Consider the following 21348-nt stretch of genomic DNA (forward strand, 5'->3'; position numbering starts at 1 on the left):
AGGCATTCTTTCCCACACGAGCTTTGTGTCACACACATCATGACGTCTCACCTCACACGGTCGATCTAGGTCCATTCTCCTTGATCTGACCTGCACAAAATACATTGCACTGCACTGCACTGCACTGCATCCAATGCTGGGATGGGCTCAAACCCACCAAATACTGTATCATCGTGACAATGTCGTTTCTCACCGGCTGGACAGCCATTTGGGCCGTAGGATTCGCCTTGATCGCTCTCATCCTGCAGTCCATCTTTCGGAAAAGTGGCATCACGAGAGGTGGGGCCCCTTTGAGGTAAGACGGGCAGACTCTATCCACCCCTTTCCCGTCTCTCTCTCTCTCTCTCTCTCTGTGTGTGTATCTGTAACGTCCAACCCTCATTAACACGCCGTAGGAAACCTCCCAACACGCTGCCACTTGCTGGCAATGGAATCCTGTTCCTTCAGGCCCGGCAGAAGCTCTTCTCCTGGTTCGTCAAATGCGAGCGCATATTCGGCCACGAGACCTTCGAGCTGTATGTCCCCAGCCTCCCACCAGGCGTGGTCATCAATGACCCTGCCAACCTGGACTATGTATTCAAGAACGAGGCCATCTTTTCCAAAGGAGACTTCGTCAAAAAGCCCCTGTGGGACCTTTTTGGTAAGTAATATATGAGTTGCTGACGGGCCGATGGACTGCCGGTCTAACGGGCCGGAGTCTTCGGGGTTTAGATCCCCTTGTCGGCCCCGGGATCTTGAGATCAATGTCGTCCCCGTGTCCACCAGCCCGTGCTGCTTGAAGAATGACCACTGACCGTGTAAACGCCTAAGTACAGGCCACGGCATCATCAACTCGGATGGCGAGCTCTGGAAGGTCCAGCGCAAGGCTGGTCTGGCCTTCCTGAACACCAAGAACCTGCAGGTCCTCACGGATGTCGCACTGCCCCAGTACCTGGCTCAGAGCGTCGACATCCTCAAGTCTAGGTCTCAAGATGTGCGAGAGGCCGACTTGCAGGCCGTCTTCCACGAGATCACCACCCAGCTGATGGGCAAGCTGGCTTACAACGTATGTTGCCACCCTTCTTTGCCACGGTCTAAGCTGATCGCTCGGGCAGTTGGAGATGCACGCCGATGACGACTTCACTCTTGCCTTTGACTACGCCTCAGGTGCGACTGCAGAAAGGGTTCAGAATCCGCTCTGGCGGGTCACGGAGATCTTCTTCGGCGCGAGACTGCGCAAGTCGATTGCTATTGTGAAGGCGTATGGTAAGCGGATCGTAGACACTGCCATACAGGACCGTGAACGGGGAGCAAAAGACACCGCAAACGCCTCGGGTCAGCCAGAGAAAGACGAGAAGCTTGACAAGATTTCTGGAAGCCTAATCCAGTCGTTGCTTGATTCAATAGGCGACCGTGGAATGGTCGCAGATGCCGCACTCAACTATCTTTCCGCAGGTATTTCGCCTCCTCTCGGACTCCGAGCAGCCACCCGGAAACACCCCATACTAACGTCAGCCACTTAGGTCGAGACACAACAGCACAAGCCCTGACGTGGACATTCCACCTGCTGATGCACCATCGCTATACTCTAGCCAAGATCCGGCAGGAAGTCCAACAGGCACTCGAGGCCCAGCCCGCCCAGCCTGAGGGCGCCTCCGCTACGTCCACCCTCCCCGTGGACCCGACCCTCTTCACGCCAGCCTCAATGCCCTACACCCTCGCCGTCTTCAGCGAGGCCCTGCGCCTGTATCCACCCATCCCCTTCGAGATCAAGCAGACCATGTCGCCCACGACCCTGCCCGACGGCACGTTCCTCCCCCAGGGCTCGGTCGTCGTCTGGTGCCCGTGGGCAATGAACCGCTCCAGGCTGACCTGGGGCGAGGACGCAGACGATTTCCGGCCCGAGAGGTGGCTAGTCGCCGCCGGTGGGGATGCGAACCCGCCGAGTGTGGTGTTGCAGAAGAGTGCAAGCGAGTTCCCCGTCTTCAACGGCGGGCCGCGCTTGTGCCTCGGCAAGAAGATGGCCGAGCTGATCGCCGTGCAGGTCATCGCGACCGTGGCGTGGGTCTTCGAGTTCGTGCCGGCGTACGAGGGCCGCGAGAGGGCGAGCAAGAGCAGCCTTACGTTGCCGATGGAGGGCGGGTTGCCTGTGTTTGTCAAGGTGAGGTCGCGCGGTGGGCGGGATGCATTGTGAGAGGTAGCAATCGCTGCTCCGATGTCTTTGTATGCATGTGATGATCTAACACGCTGAGATTGTTTTTTCAACTTGATCATTCTTCGTGCCTACGCAGGCCTTAGGTACAAATATCTATTATCCATGTACAGAAATTCCCAGCCCGCTTTCCTCTGTGAGCCCTCCTCATGATCATCAAAACACTTTTTCTTGCTATGCAGACATGGTCGCATGATGCATGTATCAAATCTATGTACATCACCCGTGTACATGCAATCCAATTCGCAATTACCAACACCAACTCATTACCTTGTATTTTCCAACCATAATAAATCCTGACCTGGGAGAGAACTCCGAGCCCGAGCCATCCCGATAGGAGAAGAAAGGGGTAGGGTGCGACTATCGCTTGTTGTAGTTGAGGAAACGACCCTGTCGGAAATACGGATGTCAGCCAATCCAGTTTCCCCACAAAATCCAACTAAGAAAACATGGGACCGGGGGCTCGGGATGTAACAACTTACCGCCATGAACAAGATGATCAGGTTGCTCGCGACAAAGGCGATATAAATACCCAGGTCCCTCCACCGGTTGTCGAAGCTCTGGCCCAGGGGCTCGTAGAACTGATCGCCGACCTTGTAGGCGCAGTATTCGCAGCTGCTGGTCGCGTTGTTGACGATGTAGCCGATGCCGCCGGAGTTGAAGTAGTTCTCCATGTACTGGCCGCAGGTCTGGCCGTCGGGGGCGGTGAAGCGGTTGAGCTCGGCGTCGGTGCAGCGCACCTCGAGCTCGTGCAGCGCGGTGGGCACCATGCCGCCGATGAGGCGCGTGAACGGGTCGAGCTCGTACAGCCAGGCGCGCCAGAAGCCGGGCATCTGCGGCTTGGGGATGGTGACGCCGCAGAAGAGCGCGAAGGTGATGATGATGAAGGGGTCGAACTGCGACGAGATAAACATGGACGGCGTCAGCGCCGCCAGGCTCTGGCCCAGCGTCACGGCGAACAGCTCCGTGATGAGCACCATGAAGAACTGGTACCCCGCCCGCGACGACTCGGTCTGCAGGCCCGGCATGTAGTACAGCGGCAGGAACATGGCCACGGCGCAGAGAATCGAGTACGGCATCTCGGCCAGGATCATGGAGGCGGTGAAGGTGAAGGCCGAGTACATCTTGGACGACTGCTCGCGGAAGAATATTGACCGCTGGAAGTGGTACATTCCTTCCACCTGGGACATGATCAGACCGGGCAGCACGGTCACCTGGAACATCACGAAGACCTTGTTCTGCAGCGACGAGCGCGAGTTGTCGAGGTTCAGGAAGGTCAGACCAGTGAGGAGGGCGATGACGACGTGGTTGAAGAGACGAGTGAACAGGTAGTTGGGCGAGCGCCAGTACGACAGGCTGGTGCGCTTGATGACAACCTGGAGCTGGTGCGAGAGGGTCGACGCGTACTCTTTCTGCAGCGTCAGGTCAACCTGCTCGCCAGCGGCCTTTCGGGACTCCTTGAGCTGGGAGATGTGGTCCTTCACGTTGGCAAGCTCGCTGCTGTCCTCCCATATGTCGGCCCAGTCTCGGTCGCCAATACGCGGGGATGATCCAGCTCCGATCGCCTCGAGCATGAACTCGGCCACGTTATCAGTTTCTCCAGCGACGGCTCCATGGCGCGCGAGGTATTCGCGGAGGACGTGAGCATCCTTGCCAATGTCACCGAAATAGATACAGCGACCACCGGACTTCAGGAGTAGCAAGCGGTCGAAGTTCTCGAAAAGCGCGGCGTTCGGCTGGTGGATGGTGCAGAGAATAGCCTGGCCAGCCCGTGCGAGCTTCTGGAGGAAACGAACGATGTTGTACGCGCTTTGACTGTCCAGGCCAGAAGTCGGCTCGTCGAGGAAGAGCAGAAGTTGGGGTTTCGCTGCAAGCTCGACTCCAATCGTCACACGCTTGCGCTGCTCGACCGTCAAGCCAGCCTCAGGGGATCCGATAATGGCGTCTGCGATGCTCTCCATTTCCAGCAGGGCAATAACCTCTTCGACATACTCGTACTTCTCCTCTCGGGGAGTCTCAGTGGGTTGTCGCAGATCGGCCGAGAAACGGAGCGCCTCTCGGACAGTTTGGGATGGGTCATGCATATCGAGTTGTTCGGCGTAACTAGTGGATCGCTGGAATTCCTTACCGGGCTTGACACCGTCGACCAGGATATCGCCGCCGATGACACCGATGTTCTTTCGTCCGGCCAGCACGTCCAACAGCGTTGTCTTTCCTGCACCTGAAGCTCCCATCAACGCTGTCAACTCGCCGGGCTTGACGTAACCGAACACATTGTTGAGGAGTCGTCGGGTTCCACCAGGGACAGGTACATCGTAGACAAGATTCTCCCACGTAAGGACACTCTTGGATTCCAATTTCATATCGCCGCCCGCATCGACTTCGGCCCTGTTCTTCTGGCGTTCCTCAAGCTTCTTAGCCAGAGCTTCATTCAGGGCTTTCCTCTCGGCGTTGGGCTTCTGGAAGATTCTGAAGGTGTTGCCGCCCATACCGAATTTAACCACCTCACCCAACAGGACGTTGAAGCAGAGAAAGGCGACGATCAAAGCAATGATAATGCCAAAGTTTCTCCACAGGTCCTCTGGGCGGTAGGAAAACCCTTCGGTGATGTAGTCACTTCCAGAGACCTGGTCAGTGCCTGGTCGTGAACCAGCCAGGGTGCAAACCTGATGATTAATGTCATCGTAGCCTGGGCCGGACGGCACGAGCTGCGAACCGGAGCATGTCATTGTGATCCTGCTGAACTCGTTCTCCATCATGGCGCTGAAAGCCAGACCCAACGCATTGACCCAGTAGATCCAGCGCAGCCAGACCTTCTCAGCCTGATACTGAATCATGTAACCAGAGGTCGTCACGAAGAAAGTAATGATCACGACGGCGAACTTGATGGCGTAGTCAAAGTCGGGACTGATGCAACCGAGAATTCTGAAGAACAGGGTCATCGCGATGTTTCCTACCAGAATCATGAGGTAGAATGTGAAGAAAGCACCGGCGCTTCGGTACAGATTCGTCATGAAGTAAACGATGATCGAGAAGACGAGAATCTGCGAGGCGGCAAAGGCTTGGTCAACGATGATTTGTGCTATCCACAGGGCCGACGGCCGATGGAAAGCATATGCTTTGTGCTTGTTGACCACCGCTCGGCCTGTCATGACACCACCGAGCTCCGAGAAGGCCTGGAAGGCGTTGAACAGGAGCGAGATGAACATTAGACCACCCTTGCTGAACGCACTGGCTGACGTTTGACCGAGATTCAGGTACAGAGTTCCGAGAACGATAGCGATGACGATACTCCTCAGCCACGCGAGGATAAGCGCGAGCCGATCCTGCATCTTGAGGACGAACTGCCGCTTCATCAAAGCCCAAACTTGCAGGTGGAAACCAACAGCATAGACAGACTTTTTGGCACCGGTTCGCTTACTCTCCTGTACGGCTATTCTGAAGTCATCGTGCTGCTGCTGGGCCTCCTTGAGACGCTCCTTGTAATCTCTCATCTCCTGGTCCAGGTCTTTCGACAACTGGGAGGCTCTGAACGCCTCAGCCAGAGACTCGGAATCATGTGGTGCGTTCTTCTCAGAGTATCCCGAAGCATACTCGCGTTCGAACTCATCAGTGCAGCCGGTCACGTAATCCGGGGTGGTCTGTCTAGGACGCGGGGCAAAGCCGAGGCCCTCAAAGTAAGCTCTTGCCGTAGTGGCGGGGCCAAAGTAGACCTGCTTTCCACCATCAATGACGATAACCTTGTCGAATTCCTTATAGATGTTCTCAGAGGCCTGATACAGCGAGACAAAGGTGGTTGTTCGGTACAAGTCGGTCTGGATCCGGAGAGACTTGACAAAGTCCAGTGCAGTCGACGCATCCAAGCCACGAGTTGAGTTATCCCAGGAAAGAATGCAAGCATTCGTGATCAACATCTCAGCGATGGAAACACGTTTTCGTTCACCTCCTGAGACACCGCGAACAAAGTGTCCACCGACAATGGTGTTGCGCGTGTGTTCAATATTGAACATTTTGAGGAGCATGTCGATGACTGACTTCTTGTACTGACTTTTTGTCAGACCGGCCGGAAGCTTCTTGGGAGTCTTGGTGTCCAATGCAAAGCCGAGAGTCTGTTCCACAGTCAGGGTGGGGTGGTGCAGGTCGTCCTCGGCATTGTAGACTGCCTCTCCTCGGTACTGCTTGAACTCCTTGGCCTCGTACGGGCCGTAGAGCACCTCGCCAGAGATGCTCGTGTACCCATAGCGTTGGTTCGCAATGGTCTTGAGGAAGGTCGTGCATCCAGAACCGGGTCTTCCCAAAACCAGGATCATTTCTCCAGGTTGACAGACGCCGCGGAAGTTGTCCAAAAGCGCGCGTTCGGAGCCCTTCTTTCCAAGCCCAAGGACCTTCTTGACGGGGGAGATGACGTCGAAGAAGTCGATGAATGCGTCCGGGAAGGTCTTGACATAGTTGGAGAAACCACCCATTCCCTTGACGGTGAAGTTGTCCCAGTAAACGCCAATGTGCTTGGGCCGGATGCCGGCCTGCTGCTCGGCGTCCAAGCCCGTCCGCAGGGCTCCCTCCAGGTCGAACTGCTCATCGTCGGAGAGAGTGGTCGAGGTGCCGCCGGACTCGGCCACATCGACAGCCTCGTGGGTTTTCTCCTGCTTGATGTCATGCCTGCTGCCCTTGCGGCTGGCTTCGCGGCTTGCCCTGGATGCTCTCGAGAGTGAGGAAATCTCACGACGCAGCTGTTGAAAGTCGTCTCGGGCCTGCTCAACTGAGACGCCAGACTTGGTCCTGGTCAAGCCCAGGGGGTTGTTGCGCCGGGCCTGTTCCCGCTCCTCTTCAGGATCACGGGTGGTGTCGCTGTCGGTGGAAGTCCTTCGTGGTGGTTCCTCGATCTCGCGGTGGGCCAAAAACTCGCCGTGCTCCTGATCTCGAGCTTCGAGCGCGGCCTTTTCCACGTCCGGTTCCATGGTTTATTTTTTTTTAAAGCTCCTGCCAAGCGATCTGGGCGCGATTAAGACAGATACGCGCAGAAGGTTTCGCGGGGCAGGGCCAACCTTAAGCCTGGATATCCCGATGCAACGCGACTTGCTCGATTGGAAGAAGGCGAAAGTCAGAGATGCTGAGGCTTTGATATCTGATATCGAACACAGATATTGGATTACAAATGGACAGGGAGGGTCTGTGTCTGGATTGGGTCTCAGTCAAAAGTAGGTGTAGTGTGTGGGCCTCTTGAAATTAGAGTCTGAAAACGGACCCGTCCAGTTTTGAAGGAACGATGAGAGAGGGCACACAAAAAAAGGGGGACAGTGAAGGTCAAAGAGGCGATTGCAGGTGGATTAATGAAACACGGCCTTCTCCTCCCATGAAGGCAGGGTGAGGGCCAGGGCTTCGAGTGTGAGGCAAGGTTGACGGCAACCTGGGGTAGAGAAAGGGAGGCGCGACAACAAAGTTTATCAAGCACGGCCCTGGAAGGCAACACGGCTCAGATAGATGATGTATGCGATGGATACATAGAAATTCTGAGGTCGGCAGTCCGAGGATCGGCTCGGTAGCTGGACCGGGACAATACCGCCCTAGAATTATAAATCAGTATTCTGGAACAGCCCCAGCTGGCAATTTGACTTTTGTTTCTTCTCCAATTCTGCGAGACAGCATGTGCCCCTCGCCTGGATCTGTCGTTTCAACGGTTCCAAGGTCCAAGGGCCCTCGGGAGCTTGGGAGAACTAGTGCCTAGGGGAGCCATGAGATGGGGGACTGGCAGGTCTGGGAACTGGGGACGGGAGACTCGACTAGGACTAGGAGCATGGGGTTGAGCCGGACCACAGCAACCGGGCGCCCACCATGCCTACTCTGTGTATCCATCAGGGCCCCACAAACGGCCCTGCTCTCGAGCTTCGATGCTCGAATTGGCTTCTGCCCCCCCCCCTCCCCTGCCTTGTACGTCCATCGTATTCTGTACAGATCGTGGCAGGCATCGATAACTGGTCTAGATACAACTGTGTTTCGCCTAGCAGCCCCACAGATTAAGGACTGGTAACTGCTTTGCTCTTCTGGTGCAGTATAGAATTCACTACTGCATATTAGGGAGGTGGGCTGCCGTCAAATGGGAGAAAAACAACGGAGATACGGAATTACACCGTGCTAAGAACTCGACGAGAACATAGACGTGGACGCGAACAATGAGACAGGGACAGGGACAGGATAACCCCGGCCTGACTCACAGGAGTCACAAGAATGCACATGTTGTAGTATTTTCCTCATGAGCCATCGTGAGCCATCTTGACCGACAGATAGACAGACAGAAAAAAAGAGAAAAAAACATACTCACAACTAATTAGGAAAACTCTATCCACTCGAGACGCCGCCTCCGTGATAGTCGGCCTTGGCCAGCCTGGTATGGACTTAAGGCAACAAAGACCGAGAGCTTCTCCACCCTGTCTGCCTGCTGCATACACAGCACATGGTATTTTGACCCCATCCCAGGAGATGGCCGGTGGGTCTGTTGGAGATCGACAGAGGTTTCGGGCGTCTCGGTGAGGACTCATGCCGTCCCCCAATGCGCAAGACCGGTAAGTTGTTAGTCCCCGAGACGGCATCCCCTGCCGCCTCCAATTGGGCCACCACGGCCACCACCCCTCTGGACTGGCGGCGAGTTTGTGTGTGTGACTTGCACTGCACGAGGACGGCCAGGACGTGTCAGTGAAACTCTAAAAAGACGGCAGGGCTAGAAGCGACTTGGTCTGAGATGGTGATGCGCTGCTGCATTGCCAGCTCAGCGGCATTGATATCGACGAGAGGCGATACTACAGATCTAGGAGGCATTGTCCTACGTGAAGGTATCCTATCAAGCCTCGAGCCCGGAATTAGGGTTCTTGATCGGACGTTACTACGAGCAATAAGACAGGGCTCGAGCTTAGTTCATCTTGTAAGTCAAGATCGACGTGGCCCAGATATCTGATCGCTCTCGAGAAGAGGTGGATCACAGCCTGCCACAGACTCGAGGCTCACACAGTGCTCCGTCCGTACCCACTCGTGCCACTCTCGAGCCACTGCACACGTACAGTATTTACGGTATGTAGTCGCCCCCCAGAATCGCCAATGCTGTGTCACACCTTCGGCACGGCCGTTGGTCGTGCTTGTCCACGCACCACCATCGTCCGGATTCAACAACGGCCCCACACTGACACAGTCGTCCCGTCCGCGGCATGTTCCACTGACTCAGTCAGTCAGACGGATGTTGCCTCCCAGCCGATGATTATCCGGAGCAATCCCAGCTCTCGGGCTAGCAGTGACAGCCTCCAGACGGGCGTAAGCTAAGCCGCATTCGTACCATGTGGCCAGGGGTGGTGGTCTCACGGCAGGAACATTCGAAAACCTTCCTTAAGATGATACGCAGACAAACAATAGAGCCTTGAAAATCTATCCGCTCCCGCAGGATAAGACAGGCCTTGGAGGCCAGATAATCCCTCCGATTGGAGCAAGCTCCTCCCCGCGGAACGCACGGCGGAGGAGTCATAGATATGTATTGCCAAGGGCGCCCAAGGGCGCGGCTATCCGTGGAACACCAAGTTTTACCCTTTCGCTTTCGCACGTTCGTATTCTGTGCCGTCAGCATCATCCCGCCTGGACCCACCTGGCAATATACAGAGGTCAGACAGAAGTCCTAGTCTAGATGGCGCCGACTGGGCCGCCGAGCCGGGGCCGGAGGAGACAACAAACACTGCACAGCCCGGCTGGTGCTTATCAATAACACGTGCTGGGACGGAGCCGGAACTTGATCGGTGCCGACGGGAATGCCTGCGAAGACGGGGGGTCTCTGAGACCTCTCTATATGCCTGTCCATGAAGGAGGTCCGTCGGAGCGGATAATAAAATAAGCAGGTTCGGATGATTTAGAAATTGAGTACAGCTGGATACCAGGATTCTAATTACAAAGGCTTTGGTCCGATGAACTATAACATCACTCTGACAACAGGGGGATTTACACACCAAGTATTGTCAACATGTTGGGAGTGGCTTAACACAGTCAAATAACAACATATTGACGTAACGAGTTCGCAGACCGTAAGTAGTAAATTACAAGCCATCGGCCGTCCTAGCCCATGGAATACATGCAAAGTTCAACTGCTGGTGGTTGTGAATCTGGTATTTACCGCATAGCCTGACCATAATGTAACTATGCGGGAGGTAAGTTAAGCCACGCAGGCGCGTGCAGAGCCATATGCGATGGACCATTGGAAAGTAAGGCGTTATTGTAACAATGGTTCTAGTAATCACATACGCTGGGATCCTATTTGATACTCTGCCGCTGCAGGCTTCCGTTGGCTTGCGGTGTAAATTTGAGATACGGCCGGTGTTTGCTCCAGTCAGGGCGGACAGATCAAAGGGCAATTCAGCACGAATGGTAGAGCAAAGCAAAGGGCGAGGAAAATCAAAAAGATACACGAGGCAGGCAAGATACCAGTGGTCCACAGGACACGCTGCATATGTTCCAAGGGCAGTCGGGAGCTGCAGACGGTGACCGTATCCCCTGGTTGCTGCAAGAAGAACATGGAAAGGGTTGTTCATATTAGTCTATTCATGCGGAAATATCCTGCTTCAACGAGCCCGAGTAAGACATGCGGCGACGATCACGGTCTCAGCATCAGCAAAATGGGTGGCAACAGCACTTGAGACGGACAGAAGGAAAAAAAGGTTGTGGATTGTGCCGTCTGCTGTTGCTGCTGCTGGCGGTGGTGATGATGCTACAGCAGACCCATGATCAAGCGGTCGCGGCCGCGGCGACGACCAGCCTGCCACACAAACGTATATGTCAAAAAACCATGAAGGGGAGGGTGAAGAACAACGCCGACCGCATGCAAGTAATGTGTAGCTTGAAGCATCCTGCCCAACACCTCGCTCCTCCAATAGTGTTCCCGTGTCCCCATGGTTTGCTCATCCCCGAACCCCCGACCAATTGCCGTGCTCCTTGCTCTTGGGAAAATTGCGCCGACATCTGCAGTTCTGATGAAGCCTCGCTGTTCACTGTTCCAAAGAAATAACCAACGGCTTGCACGCTCCGGTTTCCCGGCTCGTCTTTGGTGGATTTACGATTCTTGAGACCTCGTGGTCCAGTATGGCATCGTAAAGGGCCCCAGTCACGCTTCTTTAAAGCGGGAGAGGGCCTAGTAGAATCAAGTCCTCCCCTTCTTCAAATTCGCGGAGATTCTCTCCAGCATCAGATCCTCGTGGGTCAGAGGTATATCGCTGTGGAGGGGATGAAACGGGCAAGGTTATCAGAGTCCGTAGGCTCGGGGGGGACTGGCGTGGCTTTTCGGGCTGGCGCCTCCCCGACCTCGTGGCCCCAGGTAGAGTGCACGTCAGAATGGCCTTGAGGTCTTGGATCTCATCCTTGTACAACGACTCGATTCCCGGTCTATGAGCCATGGGCGGCTAGAGCTCTGACTCGGCGCCGTTAGCCTCGACAGCCATGGGGCTCCCGTTTTGTTGTTGTCTCTGGCGCAGGCGGGCACTTCCACGAGGCTTCCTCCTAGATGGTTTAGAATTTCCGGTCATGCTCTCGTCGTCATCCGTGTTTTCTTCTGCGTATCGGCGTGCCTCGTCCAGCTCAGACAGGTCCGCGGGCTTGTCGCGCAACCATTGCATCCGTGGACCAGAGCGTGCAAGTTCTGACACCTTGAAGCCGTAAATCTTTGGCTGGTAGATCTTGCCGGGTCCTAGGCTTGGGGCAATGTTCCTGGCATGCATGCCATTGACCATCCAGTCATCGTCGCCCGACCGGCGGCTTATGTGCAAGGAATTAGAGGACATCAGGTCGGCACCGTGCTTTGAGTAATCGTAGTCGGGGAATGTGAGGAGGAACAGGGCGCCAAATGTCCGGCCGAAGAATGCGCCATCGACAGTTTGGAAACGACTGTTGGGAGGCACGTAGACATCCTGACAAGAGGGGCAGAAAAGCTTCACCGTGTCCTCGCCTGGTATGTCCGACAGGCCGACAGGCAGTGTTCTTGCTTGGTTGCAATTCGTCCGAGGGCAGCAGCCGAAGTGACCCATCTCGTACTTCTCCGACATTTGCTGTATGCCTGCGCGCGAGCAGATATATCGCTGATGTATGAGGCCGTAGAGCATCTCGGCCGAGGATTCGATGACCGAAAGGTCGCTAGCCATCCTGCTGTGATGTCGGCGCTCTCCAGGAAGCCTCCGGTCGAGGCCGTCGCCACTGACGTCTTCCTCATCCTCATCCTCCTCGTCTTCTTCGTCCTCATCGTCTTCTGGCTCGACATCGAGTATCATCTACGCGTATCATCTGTTAGAGAATGCCCCCCGCTCTGAGACCTGCGAAACGATTGGGCGGGGCGTGGCTCACCTCGAGCGCTTCTTTGTACATGGGCACTTGTGATTGTAGCCCCGTCAAGTTGAAGTCATCCTCGATGAACTCCTCCGAGACCTCTGCGAAATATTCGTGGCCGAGGAGGGAGCAGAAGGATGCTATCCAGGACTCTGGTGGACCTGAGGAGGTCGACATGTTGACTCAGTGACTAAAATAGAGCGACACCGGCGAGAACAACGGCGGACCTCCAGGGAGAACGATCTGGGAAGGCAATCGCGGGAGTCTGGTCGATGCGCCGGGCAAAAAGACGCGTTTGGTGGGGGGTATGCCAAGGTTGCGGCGTTGCGTTGTGATGGGATGCAAAGTGGGATGGGCCTAGTCCCGAGGGGTCGCTGGCATGTCCGGGGTTGCCCAAATGCTAAGTGATCAGATAGAAGCGCTTCCCCAGAGCCAATGTAGGCGATGAGCTGGAGGAGTGGAGACGATAATGCTGTTTTGTTTGGCGATGTCTTGTTCTTGCGGTCTTTCAAGCTGGAGGTCAAAGGCGCAGATCGGTTGCTGGAATTGCGGCCTGGGCTGGCTGGTGGGATGGCGGAGGTGGCCCGTGCACCTCTAAACAGGCACGTTCTCTGCCTGGGTTAGATACGAGACCAAATAGACTACGCATGCAGCGTATTGTGTATACCTCAGCTTTAAAGCCTGCTTTCGACGGTCGGCCACGCAATTACCTTCAGCCGTCGATGGCAAGCATGTCGGTTGCCTGATACGTAATTTCAGGATCATGTCAGACCACACACGTCTATACATGTACGAATGACGCTCATATTCCAACTGTTGGCCGTTCGTTTTTGCGGCAGTGGTGTCTTGTGCTCAGTCACATGCAGCGATGCCGGCAGGAATACAGAGCAATAATCCGGATGAAGACGACACTCGGCAGGGTCGGGAGGCTCCATAAGCCCTCATGGAGTGCTTTTCAAATTCGACGTCACAGCAGTCAGCCATTCATCCAGCAGGTCGCTGCGGTAGAGACGTCCCATGGGAGCATCGATGTGTCGCGGTTCAGGGAGCTTGCCTTTGACGCAGGCAAGCCTTTGCTTATGAAAAGATCGCATGAGGGCCCTACACGCATGCCAGCCATAGAGAAATGGTTTCAGCCAGTGGCTGATGACCATACCTCCTCATTCACAGAGGTGGTTTCTAGCTACTTCCAAGGCTTCTCCATGGCCTCAATGCCCTACGAGCTCATGTATCCGCAACTGCACGAGGGTACCGGGGAGGTTGTTCGCCAGTTCATCAACTTCCTCGACTCCGGCAGCCGTGACACTACCAGAACGACGGTCGAGCAAGCTCTCGCTGACCACCTGCGCCAACAGCTCCTGTTTGTGGACATGCAGCCTCAAGGCGCCCTGGAGCAGCGACTACTCCGCTTTGAAGCCCCTTTGGCCTTACTGCTCGCTGCTCTGAGGTACAACGCAAAGGCGGAGGAACCATCTCGCATGCGGCAACTCTACATAGCACAGTGCTCCCTGCCTGACCTGCCCGGAGACCTGGCTCAAGACCTACCCGCACCGCGCATCGTGAAGGAGGCAGGCAAGGGCGACATCTACGCTTCCTCCATCTGGCTCGGGCTGGAACCGACGTATACGCCCTTGCATCGCGACCCGAACCCGAACGTCTTCGTCCAGCTCCGCAGCTCCAAGACCGTGAGGTTGCTACCGCCCCAGGACGGGGACACGGTATTTCGTCACGTGCAGGCGAGGCTGGGCCGATGGGGTGGGAGCTCCCGGATCAGGGGCACTGAGATGATGGAGGGCCCGGAGAGGGAAATGCTCCACCATTCCGTTTGGAAAGAGCCGGAGGTGGCTTTGCAGGAGGCTCATCTGGGCTCCGGCGATGCGCTGTTTATTCCCAAGGGCTGGTGGCACAGTGTAAAGAGCCACTCTAGCGATGGCCGGCTGAATGGATCTGTGAATTGGTGGTTTCGGTGATAGACCGTTGTTGCCCCATCAGGACTCGATAACACAATTCTGGAAGCTACTTCAACCGGTGTTAGGTGTCAAAATGAGCTCCAGATAGTGTGTTACTTTGTGGAATTCATGTTAACCAGCTATGGACACACTCATTTGCTGCGGTACCGGTTATCTGTGATACTGCCCCTAGTTTCTGTGTGTATATGCCAACTTAGTGCGCCTTGACGCGACGCTTAAAACAGGGTAATAAGGTGCTTCATCTCAAGTGGTCAAGCGGACAGCATGCAAGTTTCGGAGGCGAGGTGCGTGGGTGTAAATAGCAAATCTAGCACAATCATAGACACCGCAGTCGATGTTCGATTACGAATGAAATATAGGATCACAGCGTAAAAGATTTCCGAGTTGAATTTAGGAACTATCTGATATTCCTCCTCAACTAATAGTCCATTGCAAAAGCAACAACAGGTAAGGGGTATTCATGTCAGGGCTTTCTTTCATACTAAAAGGGGGTCGTATCAGGCAGAGTCATAACGTCGCATGCAATTCTCAGGTAAGCATCACTTCCAGTGGTTCACTCGTCCCGGTGATATCTCACTGTTCCTTCGCCAATGGCTTCCTGCTAAGCGGCCTCATCGCTTTCCTAACCGGACTTCTCAGGCGGGGGAATCGTAGCAGACTCTTGAAGGCCAATACCACCCTCAGCAGGCTTTACGGGCTGAGTCGTCTCCGTCGTGGTGGCAGCACCAGGAGCGGCGGGAGCACCTGGGCCGGAGGAGGGAGCTTCGCTCTTAGGCTTCTCAGCACCAAACACGCGCTCCAGACCGGAAGCCTTGTACGCAGAGCCACCGTGCTCGTTCTTCTTGAGATCGGCAAGACGGCGGGCCTCGGTATGAATGTCTGTGACCTGCTTCTGGCTTTGTGTATCTAGAATAGAAGCTATGGTTAGCACCATGCTCGGCTTTGACTCACTCGTCAGGGGTGAGGGAGTTCCTAGTACTTACAGAAGTCGACGAGCTTCTTGCCGGTGGGGGTGTTGGTAGCCTTCTCGAAGTATGAGTTGAAACCAGACCAGAGCGTGTTTGCCCGCTGGGTAATGCCATAGTTCTGATCAGCGGTCACAGCCCGGTCGGTGGCGTGGTACTTCTTGTCGAGACCAGTCAGAGTGTTCAGGAATCGACTCGAGACGCCATGTGTGTGGTCAAGCTCGATCGCTCGCTGGATCGCAGCATCACCAACGACGTAGCCGTGTGCGAGGTACTCGGCAACAATCCGCGCCCGGGGCTTCTCCTCTTGTGTGATCTCGTCGGAATCCCGCTCGGCATTGGTGGTGTGGTTATCAGCATCCTCAGGGGACGAGCCGGTCGCAGACTCGACGGAGATGTGGGTTGAGCCAAGCTGGGTGTTGTTCAGAAGGAGGGCGGTCTTGGCGGCGGTCTCCTTCTCGAAGGTGACGGTCGCGGACTTGGTCTCGCCCTCAGCCTTGACGTCGAGGCTGGTGATCTTGCCGCTAGAGGGACGGTTAGTTTGAGAGCAGGGCGTTCCAGAGGAAAATCATGTACTTACCAGAAGCTGAAGAAGTCACGGATCTCCTTGTCATCCGTGGTACCGGCGATGTTCTTGACGTAAACTGTTGTGGCAGACATGATGAAGTTGTTGAGGGGTTGAATGGTGGTATGAGGATTGTAGTGGGGAGGTAGATCTGTGGCTGATGTCTGATTGTTGGATAGTTGGAAGACGCGAAGGTTCTTGAAGAAGATGCGTGGAGGTGTGGCTTTTATGAGAAGACAGCAACTGAGAACAATTAGACTAGTCTAGGTAGTGCTTGTGATGTGATACGCGCAGCTGCCAAGATTCGAGCGAGGGAGGGAGCTTAGGGGGGCAACAAATGACTCTGGCTGGCGATGATGGGGGGAAGGGGCGGGATACGTCATTCGCTGGTAGTGCCCAGGTGGAGTGTGTTCGCTAAAAGGCGAGCAAATGGCGGAAGACCCGCGGGGTAAGTAAAGAGCTCCCCTCATCTGCGCCTGCTGCTGCGCAGCTCGCCTGGGCTTAGAAGCACTTAGAAGCCCAAGCTGTCGTCAAGCTTTCGCTCTGCGCCACATTTAATACGACAGCTCTTGTCTCAACGGTTGAATCTGCCTATGCCCTTTGCCACAGACTAGTCATGCTTTGGCTGGTCAGGAATGGGCAAGCATGTGAAAATGGTCCGTCTTTGGGCATCCCTCTACGTGTGGCTTCATGCTCCCAAGAACGACGAGATCATTTACCTCAGATATTCCCCAAGGTCTGCCGTGCGTTACGTTTCAGAGCTCAAGGGTAAGGTAAAGCTCCACGACGTAAGACATGAGGAGGAAGACAATACGTTCTTATCTAGGAGGAGCCTAATCCATCTATTTCCAACAATACCTGCATGGGAAACATTCACATGTTAAAACGTTGAAAGCACCGGTGACACTTCTGGTCAGAAGATTATGATGTTGTTGCTCATTAATCTACCATCAGGACCTGGTCTATTGTGCGCGCTGGCAAACGAGAGTCCTGTCCGTTCTCCCTATAACAACCTAAACCAAGCTGCACCCTTTACTTCTGCTTCGTACCCTCACTGTCTGATGTTTTTGAGAACTTTTCCTTGACGGCATCGTCCAGAACGCCCTTGGGGTTGGATGACAGGTTCTAAAATGTCTCGTTAGCAGGCCAATTCGTTGCTGTCCATCCGCTTGACATGGCAATCATACCTCAAGCCCAGAGCTGTTGGTTTGCTCCTTGTTGGTGGCGTCGTCGGTGCCCTGGCCCTGTCCTGGGACGGAGTTGAGCTGAGCTCCGCTCTGCTGCTCAGGGGGAGGAGACTGGCGGCCTTCGGTGCTCGACATTTTGAATGGCGCTGAGTAGGGAAAATTTGTTTTTGATGAAAGCTGAACTCATTGATCAGCTTTGTCTTCCCTTGCACGCTCCAGTACCGAGTACCTTGGCGGGGTTTTACAGTGCCTGACTTACACACAAATGGATGGTGGGCTGGATTTGAAGACTTCAGAGATGATGAGGAGCTTGAAAGGTTTGGTTTGTTTAGATTGTTTAGCTTAAGAAATTCAACTTGAGAGAAAGAGGCTGATCCTTAAAAGGCAAGCCAGATTGTGTGGTTGCTCACCATTGATTCGGAAAGACAGACGTCAGAGGGGTTGAGACATCACCATGATATCATTTCGCCCATCTGGCAGCACATCGAAATGGCATTCATTGCCCGCCCACTAGAGACCAGCACTTGCGCTTGTAGGCATCTGCACTTTGCTGGATTCACTCTGCTGCAGAGATGGATTCGAGCTGGTGCTCTCTCTATACTTCAGTATTTTGTAGACTATGCCACACCCAGGCTGTGACAGTACAACTTGTGTATGTAGTCTTTGGTGGTAGTCTCTCCAGGTACCATGCAGGCGTACCGACGGTGTAGCACATGTGCACACAGGCGACAAGCCATGTCTCCCAGCTCATCGGTCTGACCTTCCAGATGCCAAGTCGAATGAGAACAGCCTGGTGCCGTATGAATCCTCAATCTAAACCCCTGCAGCCTCCGCAGCAACATCAGCAAGTGCTCTAACAGGTATTGCTGTAACACTTCACTTCTACTCGTATGTTTGTTTGTTTGGTGTGTTGTCCAGGAGAGAGGACTGTCTCAATGTGGTCCCTCCACTCCTCCTCCCTTGCATAGATGACCGGCCTGACATCCTTTCTTTTTGTGTCTGTCATCTCACGGCCGTCAATCACCAAGTGTTTCTGACTGCTCGAAACCCCACCCCGCCCCAAGTTGTCACGACGCGATCACCATCACGATCACCAGCGCGACCAAAGCCAGGCTGCAGGACCCACACCTGCATCATCGTCGCGTATCGCACCACCGTCTTCCAAGGTCTCAGGAACCTCTGGCAATGCCGGACCTCAACTCGGTCCCTCCGTCACCTCACGTTCTAGCTCTGTCTCGGCGGGCCTCATCTCAGCAAATGCCTCCACCACCAGTCCCCGGCCCCGGCCATGCGCCCACGACCTCAGATCCCGCCCTTAATATCCTGCCATCAAATCAGAATGCTGTGAATACTGGTGCTCCTGCGGCTGCATCTCTCCCGTCGCCCCGCCTCGCAGCGACAGGCAGTGTGCCACACCCACCAGCAGATGCATCGTCTCTGCAGTCTGGCCCAGGCCCGACACGCCACCCTCAACCACTTACAGCTGCTGAGCTTCACCAGCAAATCGAGAAGGAGCAGGAGGCCGTGGTATGTACCTGCTTCGATACAGCGCGTTACCTTGATCAAGTCACCTGCTGACACTGTACCAACCAAACAGGTCAACCGCCTTACGCGCGAACTCGAGATCTTGAGACAGCATAATGAAGCCTCCTCGGCCTCCGCCAGTGAATCTGGCGCCGATTCCTCCACGTCTACGATCCCCATGATTCCGGATGGCAGACAACATTGTAAGCAGCTCGCAGGATTATGATTCCCATTCTCGGCAAAGCACAACATATGTCAGCTCTGGGGTTTGATCATCTCGCCCACCACATTCTTGTCGGAAGATATCCTGTACAAGGCCGGCTTGCTCGGGTCAGGCAGTCTACTATGACTGGTCCTAGGTCTCTGGGTGTCAAATTGCAGCTACCGCAATATCTAGGGACAGCCTGTGGATTGGACTATGGCTAGCAGGGGCTGCGCTACACTGTCTTTCTTCTGATGTTCATTGCACATGTCATGTTATATGAATCTTTGCTAACTCTAATCGCAGTGCTCTCCGGGTCCGGGTTTAGTATACCATCTCAGACCAGCGGGCGAGAGCGACGACATACCAGAAGCGGTTCAAGTGCGAGCGCACGAAGCATCGCAGCAACAACAGGAAGCACATCAGTGGTCAATATTACTTCACCAGCGCCCATCAGGCCTGGTGCCACGGCTCTGAGTCGTCAGAACAGCACCCAAAGCCATTCGCGGCAAAGCTTGAGCAGCTCTCCAGCACATGCCAGCTCATTTGCGAGCTCGCACATGGCGGATGCCGCACATGCAGGCTACTTCCACCTACGCTCAGCGCCCGGCACATCCTCGCAAGCCGTCTCACACGCACAGGTAACACCCGGCGCCGGCTCGACGGAGATGATATCCCCCAGTATGATGTCTGTAACCTCGAGGTACGAAGAGACTGCATTCCACCGCCAGGAGCTGGAAACAGTGAAGCGCGAGAACGACGCCCTGAAGAGACGGATCAGGGAACTGGAACGCCTGGTCCGTGAACGCAGGGCGAGTGATGCGAACACGAGACCACGCAGTGAGAGTGTTAGTACGACGGCGAGCGTGAATGTTACTGGCGGAGGAGCGGGGATTGCAGGCCCCAGGGCTGAGAGAGTGACAAGCATGCTGAGTACTGCTGGTAGCACTGCAGGCAGCGTCGCTGTAGGAGTGCCCGAAGATGAGGTTCGTGTCGGGGAGAGTGCTGCGAGTGCAGGTGTGGGTACGGCGGGCACGACCGCGGCGGCCAGCCAGCAGACCCCAGCCTCAGGTGGTCCGGCTACCTGAGTATCAGAAGTTGAGTATTGATGCGACGGCGGAAGAGTTTCCATTGAAAAGACTACGTTGGGGCGAGGCGTGATTAGTAGAAGCGTTCTGCCACACACCGAGAGACTGGGCCCCATTTCCTACAATTCTACAAGCACCCCATCACGTCATGAACACAACGGCTTTGACCAGGCTAGGAGTTCAGGATTCGATAGACGAGGACTTCTTGACCGAGGATCAGGTGGATAGCCACCATGAAGGCTAATACAATTTTCCAGCTCAATAAAGCTTCTACTGTCGTAATGTGACACGTTCATGTGTACATTACCCTTCCGACTTGAAGAACGCGAGGTGATGGGCAAAGCAAGACAGTATGAGATCAATAAACATTTTATTTCCAACCTAGCAGAGCGAAAAGCGCTACAGCGGATTCGACCACTACGAAGGCTCAGATGGCTCAACCATATGTGCTCGTCCCGTATGACTTGGCGTTGTCCCCCTCGATATCATTCTCCCCATCCGTGAAATTCACAACCTTGATATTCGTGTCGATATTACCCTGGGTGGCCCTGGAGTAAGGACACACCTCCTTGGCCTTGGCGACGACCTTGTCCAGCTCCTCGCGGCCCAGGCCCTTGACCTTGACGGTCATGTTGACCCTGAGGCCCATGTCCAGCGCCTTCATGTCGCCGACCAGGTGCACCGTCGTCTCGACGACCGAGTCCTCCATGCGCGTCGGCATCTTGACGCCCATGCTCGCCGCCGCGGCGTTCATCGCCGACTGGAAGCACGCCCCGTACCCGGCCGCGAACAGCTCCTCCGGGTTCGTCTTGCCCCGGTCCCCCGCGCCGCCCAGCGCCTTGGCCATCGTCAGCTCCACGTCCAGGTTCTCGCCGTGCACCTTGCCGGTGCGCGCGCCGATGACCCGCGCGTGCGCCGAGTAGAGGGTCGGTGCGCTCGAGGTGTCGAGGAAGCGCCGTTGGTGCTGCTGGATGGGGTTTGTTGCTCTGGGGAGAGCTTGACGTGCTGCGCCTGCTTGGCGGGCGAGTGGTCGGAGGGCGCGGAAGGAGGACATGATGGGAGTGTTTTAGGGGTTTTTGGTTATGACTTCTTAGTTTAACACAAATCTCTATCCACTTGATAATTTTGAAGGCCAATTGATAATTCTGAAGGCCGATTGGAATACTAAACACAAAGAATGAGTATCTATATGGGGATACTTTTTACATTTGTAGCTGGGCTGCTGCTCTTTCAACTTTGAGAATGGAGCTGTCAAAGTGACGTAGACGACTATCTACTGCTGTCAGTCCGTGAGCAAATGCCCGCTACAAGCTAGGTT

General features: G+C 55.0%; 8 protein-coding genes across 8 annotated transcripts; 3 read left to right on the forward strand and 5 right to left on the reverse strand.

The window, feature by feature from the left end:
* Positions 1-179: 179 nt before the first annotated feature.
* Positions 180-2173, forward strand: J7T55_004363 (cytochrome p450; the record flags this gene model as incomplete). Its single annotated transcript, XM_053132007.1, has 5 exons — positions 180-295; positions 396-640; positions 816-1045; positions 1095-1434; positions 1503-2173. The coding sequence occupies 5 exons, from the start codon at positions 180-182 to the stop codon at positions 2171-2173; spliced, it is 1602 nt and encodes a 533-aa protein (XP_052989976.1).
* A 378-nt stretch (positions 2174-2551) lies between these two features.
* Positions 2552-7149, reverse strand: J7T55_004364 (uncharacterized protein; the record flags this gene model as incomplete). The annotated part of the gene is made up of 2 exons (XM_053132009.1): positions 2552-2581; positions 2674-7149. 2 exons carry the CDS (start codon positions 7147-7149, stop codon positions 2552-2554), a joined length of 4506 nt encoding a protein of 1501 aa, XP_052989977.1.
* A 4464-nt stretch (positions 7150-11613) lies between these two features.
* On the reverse strand, positions 11614-12706 carry J7T55_004365 (casein kinase ii beta subunit; the record flags this gene model as incomplete). The annotated part of the gene is made up of 2 exons (XM_053132010.1): positions 11614-12474; positions 12548-12706. 2 exons carry the CDS (start codon positions 12704-12706, stop codon positions 11614-11616), a joined length of 1020 nt encoding a protein of 339 aa, XP_052989978.1.
* Positions 12707-13428: 722 nt separating this feature from the next.
* J7T55_004366 (uncharacterized protein) lies at positions 13429-14499 on the forward strand (the record flags this gene model as incomplete). The annotated part of the gene is made up of 1 exon (XM_053132011.1): positions 13429-14499. The coding sequence occupies one exon, from the start codon at positions 13429-13431 to the stop codon at positions 14497-14499; it is 1071 nt and encodes a 356-aa protein (XP_052989979.1).
* A 622-nt stretch (positions 14500-15121) lies between these two features.
* J7T55_004367 (rna recognition domain-containing protein) lies at positions 15122-16124 on the reverse strand (the record flags this gene model as incomplete). The annotated part of the gene is made up of 3 exons (XM_053132012.1): positions 15122-15405; positions 15483-15988; positions 16045-16124. The coding sequence occupies 3 exons, from the start codon at positions 16122-16124 to the stop codon at positions 15122-15124; spliced, it is 870 nt and encodes a 289-aa protein (XP_052989980.1).
* A 937-nt stretch (positions 16125-17061) lies between these two features.
* Positions 17062-17351, reverse strand: J7T55_004368 (uncharacterized protein; the record flags this gene model as incomplete). The annotated part of the gene is made up of 2 exons (XM_053132013.1): positions 17062-17154; positions 17217-17351. 2 exons carry the CDS (start codon positions 17349-17351, stop codon positions 17062-17064), a joined length of 228 nt encoding a protein of 75 aa, XP_052989981.1.
* Positions 17352-18401: 1050 nt separating this feature from the next.
* J7T55_004369 (uncharacterized protein) lies at positions 18402-20030 on the forward strand (the record flags this gene model as incomplete). The annotated part of the gene is made up of 3 exons (XM_053132014.1): positions 18402-18743; positions 18814-18943; positions 19249-20030. 3 exons carry the CDS (start codon positions 18402-18404, stop codon positions 20028-20030), a joined length of 1254 nt encoding a protein of 417 aa, XP_052989982.1.
* A 436-nt stretch (positions 20031-20466) lies between these two features.
* On the reverse strand, positions 20467-21084 carry J7T55_004370 (uncharacterized protein; the record flags this gene model as incomplete). Its single annotated transcript, XM_053132015.1, has 1 exon — positions 20467-21084. One exon carries the CDS (start codon positions 21082-21084, stop codon positions 20467-20469), a length of 618 nt encoding a protein of 205 aa, XP_052989983.1.
* Positions 21085-21348: the final 264 nt, after the last annotated feature.

The sequence above is a fragment of the Diaporthe amygdali genome (assembly GCF_026229845.1).
Source record: "Diaporthe amygdali strain CAA958 chromosome Unknown NODE_29_length_634662_cov_65_424859, whole genome shotgun sequence".
NCBI classification, from domain to species: domain Eukaryota; kingdom Fungi; phylum Ascomycota; class Sordariomycetes; order Diaporthales; family Diaporthaceae; genus Diaporthe; species Diaporthe amygdali.